Source organism: Acanthisitta chloris, unplaced genomic scaffold, assembly GCF_000695815.1.
Source record: "Acanthisitta chloris isolate BGI_N310 unplaced genomic scaffold, ASM69581v1 scaffold39234, whole genome shotgun sequence".
NCBI lineage: Eukaryota > Metazoa > Chordata > Aves > Passeriformes > Acanthisittidae > Acanthisitta > Acanthisitta chloris.
This window is the reverse complement of record NW_008669405.1, coordinates 1,772-8,792: the sequence shown is the minus strand read 5'-3', so window position 1 is coordinate 8,792 and position 7,021 is coordinate 1,772. Positions and strand designations below refer to the sequence as shown.

General features: G+C 38.4%; 1 protein-coding gene across 1 annotated transcript in view; it reads right to left on the bottom strand.

The window, feature by feature from the left end:
* Positions 1 to 3,544: 3,544 nt before the first annotated feature.
* The window catches only part of SPRY2 (sprouty homolog 2 (Drosophila)), a 3,763-nt gene continuing 286 nt past the window's right edge, over positions 3,545 to 7,021 (bottom strand). Inside the window, exon 2 of the mRNA XM_009073301.1 lies at positions 3,545 to 5,325. Within this exon, the coding sequence (XP_009071549.1) occupies positions 4,333 to 5,274 (942 nt within the window). The 5' untranslated portion in view covers positions 5,275 to 5,325 and the 3' untranslated portion in view covers positions 3,545 to 4,332. The remainder of the gene's footprint in view (positions 5,326 to 7,021) is intronic.

The window sequence follows — 7,021 nt, the reverse complement described above, 5'->3', positions numbered from 1 at the left end:
TATACATTTACACCTTTTCTGTGCCAAACTGTCCTGATTTCAATGTGACATCAATTTTTCTTTCTAAGTTTCCAGTTTAAGATCAGATTGTATAAAGAGGAACAAACCCAAGTATTTTCATTGGTAAGGATTTGGTGTGCTTTGTAGCCTAACTACACTCCCAAACTGTAACTGATTTATTTAAGATGAGACAATACAATGCTGACATTTTCAGTAAGAGATCCATCCAATACTATTCATACAGACACTACTCAATCAAGTGTGCTCTCACACTCAGCCAATTTCCTTCTGGGACTCTGCTCCAGTGACGGATTGAGAAATTAGTCTCAGCAAATGAAATCCTTATTACTTGCTGTACCTGCACCCATCTAGGAACATCTGAGATGAGACAGACTGTTCAAATCCATCTCCTACAACCATTAGTTCCTAAAAATAATTGAATGTTCCACTGTAGTACAGAAATGTGTTCGGTTCTCTTCCTGCCACCTGAGAATAAGCCCTAAGATTTCACTCATCACAGAAATGATTTTGTACTTTGCTGAGAGTGAAAAAGGTAATACAGATAAGATTGTACGTGTAAAGAAAATAAAAATGAAAGGCAAGTTACACACAGTGCATAAGTGATCACTACTTTGCTACTGTCGAGTCACTTCTACCTCACACGTGCTGAGAATTTGGTAAGAAAGTGTAAAAACCTATTGCATTAATCATCATGACCACTTAACTACTGCACTTATGCATTTGTAGAATTTCAGCTTTTGAAGACTGATTTTGTAAATCTGTTGAATATGTAAATACTCACCTGAATATCATCTCAAATCCATTTTTTATTTCCATTTAAAGCACTATTTACTCTGAACTTGAATCCATCTTTTTTAGTCTCAAAAAAGAAATTATAATCAAGTTTCAAACCATTAAAGAGCAAAATAAAAAAAAATCTTGAGGATATAAATACAGGAATTTCTAAATTTCTGTACAAGTGAATTTGATGTATTTATTTTATCATATGGAAAAATAATTTGAAAAAATGCTATTTGTTTCCATTGTTACTATAGTCAACTGTCAATCCAATCCTGCAAATTTCTAACTTTAAACAAACGTTACAGTGACATCAGCATTTATAGGAGGTTAACAGATCAAAACTCTAAAGCAACACAACAAATGGAGCAATAATAAGGGTTTTGTTCTCTCTCATGACTTAATAGTGGTCTGAAATCTATGTCCTATGTGCTGTATATCTACCATGACTTTCACAGTTATCCTCAAAACCTGTGTATGCAAAACTTTCCTGACTTGGACCTCCACTTTCCTATCTCAAAGGACAAAGTAGGCATGCTTTAATAACATTATCTCAATCCACTTGAAAAGCCCTCTTAATTCTTATTAAAACAATCTAATCTGTTTGAGGCAAGATTTTGGTTTTATTTAGAATACTAAACCTTATCTAATTAAGTGTAATATCAGGATGTTAACTAACATACACAAGCCAGCTTTTAAGAGTCCAGTTTGTACACACACCAATTCATACTAACTGAAGCCTAGACCCCAGTGCCAGATAGCCCAACCGGCAGTGCCCAGTGCCATCCTCCCCTACATCCCCATTCCCAAGATTCATACAGGCAACCCAATTCACTGGTAATGAGCTCACCTGGGGTGGGAGAAGATCTACTATTTATCTTCATTAAGAACCAAGTGGAAGATGCCAACCAGTGTTTAATGTTAAGACCATCTTCAAATTTCACTATCAACACGAATATGCTTTTGCTTTACCCTCAGAACCTAATAGGCAGTCAGAGTACTTACTAGAGTGCAAATTTTAGTACGGGACTTTAGTACCTGCAATTTTAGTACGGGACTTTAGCTAACAGGACTTCTGAGCTGCACCTTCTTTGGCTGTTACACTGCTCAGCTACACTGCAGTTTTCCAGTTTTACCTTCAGCTTTCCTTAAGAGTTATCTTCCTCAACTGAAACATAAATCACTGAAAAGACAGGGTTCACCTTCAACTTTGACAAGTTCACCCATACAGTGAAAACACTGGATTTGCAGTCTACTGAAATCAGTGCAGTTTGGGGTTTCCAACATAGAGCTGAAAGGTCCAAGATTCTCCCAATTAACTGGGACTACCTCACTATTCCCAGAGAGACTAATCCAGGACAGTTTAGGCATAAGCACCTAAACTAGTTGAAGAATTACATTCAGTTAATGGAAACACATGATGGTTACCAACCCTTTCATGAACAAAATTTCATAAAAAAAGTACAACCACATATATGCAATACTCAGTCACCATATACTGATGCACTTTAAATACGGACAAATTACTCATGTAACATAAACCATCTTCCTTCTGGTAAATTCCAATTGGAAAGCTAAATATATGCTGTTTGTATACCAAAGCATCCAGCCAACTGGTGCACAAAGGAAAGAAAAACAGCTTACATTTTTCACCAGAGAGGTAAGTAAAAAAAAAAAAAGGAGAAAGAGAACAAGTTTCACATATCAGCTATTTTTGTTTTGCGAACCAGTCAGGACTAGCACTTTTAATTTCACTTGGTGATTGATAACCAATACACACAAACACACAGTGTAAGATTTTTTGAGCAATACAGACCTATGCCCAAACACCAGATCAGAGATCAAAATTAAGAGGCAAAAAGAAGGAATATTTACTCAATGCTCTGATTTTCAACTTTTAGTGAGTTTTTAATTTATTAGTAATAACTTGTTTTTCTTGGAGAGGGTTGACAAAACGCGGGGAGACTTTTCTAAGTGTCAGCTTAAAAATACTTACGACTATTCTTAAATGCTAGCTTAAGAAATGTATAAATAAAATTGAACATTAAGACCTCTAAACTTGGAGAGACATGCTCAGAACAGGAAACGATAGTTTGTTAATAAAGAAAGGTAAATCATTCTCTAGGCTTCCGGTGGGAAACTTGGCAGCAAAAGGATTTTGACCTCACTGGAAGGTAACTGCCACAAATGACAAATCAAGCAACTTTCCTCTTACAAGTGAGGCAAATGTTTGACATGAGGCTGGACTACATTCAGATCTCTCATTCCCTGTGGCATACTCTTCTACCTTTAACAAATAATCCTGTAAGCTTTTTGCACTGACTGTTTTAATGATCTTTTTTTTTCTCCTCTCTCTCTCTGAGTAAAGCTGTGCAAGCCTAACATTTTTTGTGAATGATTATTTATTTCCTATTTGAAGCACAAAAGCTCATCACTTATAGAACAGGTCAAGCTTTCAGTGCCTATTAGTCCTAGTCTGGAATGAATTAATACATTTTCCTATGTTCATTTTCCTTTTCTGATGCAGGAACAGTATAGGGGACTTTTGTGGAAAGGAAGGGAGTAAAAATCCTGCATTATTTTGAAGTGAAGTAGTAAACAACAACAAAAGAATACACTTAAAAATCTATTTTCATTTTCGTATTAGGTTCACTGTGACTAGAGTACTATGAAGTTTGCAATTAGAAGCATCAGTTCTCCCAACTCAAAACAATAAATGGGGGGTAAAAAATGACAAGCAGCCCAGTTTAATTTCAAACGTTAATATATTTTCTATTTTATAGTGAACATATGCATCGTTCACCCCTTATCTGCAGCAACTATGACGTCCTCATAAAAAGGGGTGACATTTGTAAGATGCCTCTTAAAATAAATATTTCTTTTTATAAAATAATAAAACTTCAAATAAATATTCTTTACACTAAACAATATGTTGAAAAAATTAGAAAATAAAGGCTGAATTTTACTGTAACTGTACAATATACATGAAGTCCAAAGGGAAATCAAAGTCTTGTAATAGAAGGTTTCCGTAAGACAAAATACAATCTAAAAACATACTGATTGATTCACATTCTTCCGAATGTACAACATATTAGTATAATATTTTGTGACTGTGCCATGTCTTATGACACCACTTACTTTTCACAGTTGAAAATATTATTGTATATACAAAAATATAGCACATTATCTCTGGCAGAAAACAATGAAAAAAAAAGGAGTCATTTGCTAATTTACAAATTTTGCAAGTACTATTCACAAACAATAGAGTTGCCTAGGAGTGTCTGTGTTGCTTTAGCTTATGCAATATGTGGGTCACAATGTACTGCATCCCTTTTTTTGTTCTGTATGCCACTAGCTGGATTCTAACAAGCGTATCAGTTAAGATGGCACACACACAGAAAAGCATTTCACTGCAAACAGCAAAGTACATCCCCAACCCTTCTACTACAGTGCCAAGACCATAGCTGCTTAGTTGGTTGCATATGTATGTTAAAATAATAATCCTTGTTACTTTAGTATTTCTGACAAGTGATGCTACGTTGGCTTTTCAAAGTTCCTCGGGGGGACGCTGGGAACTTTGCAGCAAACGGTGTTGGAGTGTTTACAGCGGCACCCAGGCCGATTTACCCGGTCGTAACAGCCCTGGCACAACTTAAGGCAACCCTTGGCTGGTAGGTAACACCACAAGCAAGGCAGAAAGAGGGATACCACACCCATGGCAGACCACCTAGTGCAGCAATGTGACTGACTGCAGGAGCAGGGGTTGTCAGCACAGTTGTCCTCATCATCGTTAGAGCAGTGATAGAAGAGGCCCTTCACGCAGCAAACACAAGTCCCATAATCAACCACGTTCTGGGCTGAGCAAAGACACTGCTTGTCACAGATCCAACACGAGGGAAGGGTCCTCGGATAAGTGCACTCCTTACACTTACACTTTCCACAGTCCTCACACCTGTAGCTGTGCGCTCCCAAGTCTTCTTTGCTCAGTGGCTTCAGCTCACTTGACTTGAGCTCAGACTTGGGCTGCATTCGGACTATCCCATCGGCAACCGGCCCCAAAGATGATCCTAGAAGTCTTTGTTCAGATGAATTACTGCTCGTACTTGTCCTTGTACTGCTCCGCGAACCAGTGCTGACTGTGCTGATGGATCGGGACAGAGGCACCCGAGGAGACGTATGTGTTTGCGTGTGCTGAATCCGGCTAAAATGACGATGCTCAGGCAAGCCATGGGGCCTTTCATTTTTGGGTTGGGTTGCTGGCCGAGGAAGAGACTTGATCCCTGGTCGTGGAGCCACTGTAGGTCCCTCTGTGTATTCATTCGTGTTTCGGATAGCTCTGATCTGGTCCAGCGACAAGACATGAACCTGCTGCATCAGGACATCCCGCAGGTCGGGCTCCCCGTGCGGTCTCCCGCTGTCACGCCGAGCCTGTAGTAAGGGCTGTGACCCGCTGCCGTGCTGAGCTCTCGTCTCCATCAGTGCCCGGAAGCGTGCTCACCCCAGCAGGCTTAGAACACATCTGAAATCCTGGAGCAACAAAGAGAGGATTCACTATTGCAACATATCTCATGGTCTCTCCAGCAGCCTTTCAAGCCTGCAGGACCCCACAGCACCACACACAATCAAGTAATGCATCAGCCATTAAAATGAGGATTCACATCTGGGGCAGAGCACGGGTGCTGGTCTCCTGAATGCATTTCCCTTGGCCTGTTCTGCCTGCTCTTGTGGAGAGCTTAAAGGGATCCTTTGCTAGGACCATGCAGCTTGACTTGCAGCTGTAGAAAGCCTAGGGATTGCGCCTGCTAACTGAGGCTTCCCAGGCCATCTTCTGGTTAGATCACGGCCTTTAAAGTGATTACATTTCAGCCACTTGAAGTGACACTTCTTTTCACATCAGGCTACTGAATAACTTATATTTTTTTAAAAAAAGCCTGCAAGTATTCAGCAAGTGTAATGTGACCTGCTGATGACAGACATGTAATTCTCCAATTTTCTTTAAAACTGGATAATATTTTGGTAGGCTAGTCTCTTTACACATTAAACTTTACATGATGTAAATAGGAAATTTTAGTTTAATACCAATGGTCCCAAGAAAAACACTAAATAGCAATAAAATGTTTGAGGTTAGACATTAAATGAGTTAGTGCTACCAAAAACTTCACAGTACAAGTAAAAATATCTTTCTCCAGTATTTTAGTGTGTCATACTTGTGTACACCACTGTGATTGTTATTTTAAGGCTCAATACTACAAGAGCAGTGCTAACACAGTTGGGGTTTTCTTTTTTTAAAACGTGTAAAAAATTCCATAGACTACATTTCAAATTGCAAATATTACTAAGAGTGGCTTGTGGGACAGAGTCATGTAAAATATAATCAAAGAATGCCAGCATCCAAGAAGTCTACTTGATTGTGAATAAAACTTTAAAGGATCATTAACTACAAAGCAGAAACACATACTTAAGAATTTAAATAAAAACTCAGTAAGACACAGAAGATGAGAAGTTGCAAATAACTTCCACACTCAAAGATGCACAAGTTTCAAGTACAGCCCTCTAAATTAGTTAATATTTGTTTTGCCTTTATCATATCTTGAAGTGGTTCCAAAATCCAATTACCTATACAAAAATCCAGAACAGTATTTTACAATTAAAACCCAAGCAGGAACCACGCTTCTTACAAGGACCACACAATGTCTTCAATTATACCTAGAAAGAGCACCATAGTGTTACTCTGTACACATCAGTTACCAACAATAATACTGTACCGCAGCGCAATAAAATATAGCCAAACAGTTTAACAATGAATATCTCAAGACACTGTCTTTATTCTAACAGCAGTGCAAAACATTTAACCTTTTAAGTCCTGGCTTCCTTCCTTCAAGTGATTTTTCTTAAAATCAAAATAAAAATTAAAAAAAACTTCTGACTTTTAAGAGTGACCATCTATTTTAAATATTGCTAAATCCTGGTTTTGGACACGAGATGCATGTCATGGTGTCCGTCCCCCACAAAAACGTCTCACAAACTTGGCTTGAAGCATTGCTTATGTTTTCTTCAATTAAAACCTTTGCCATATCAAAAGTTTCAACCAGCAGCCTAAGTAGACGTTTCCCTCATCTGAAACTATCTGGAAATAAAAAAATAATAGAAAATAAAATACTTTCCTCATCCTTGAGAGGAACTGGCAGCCCTATCTGCCCTCCACGTCCAGCTTTCCGCCAGC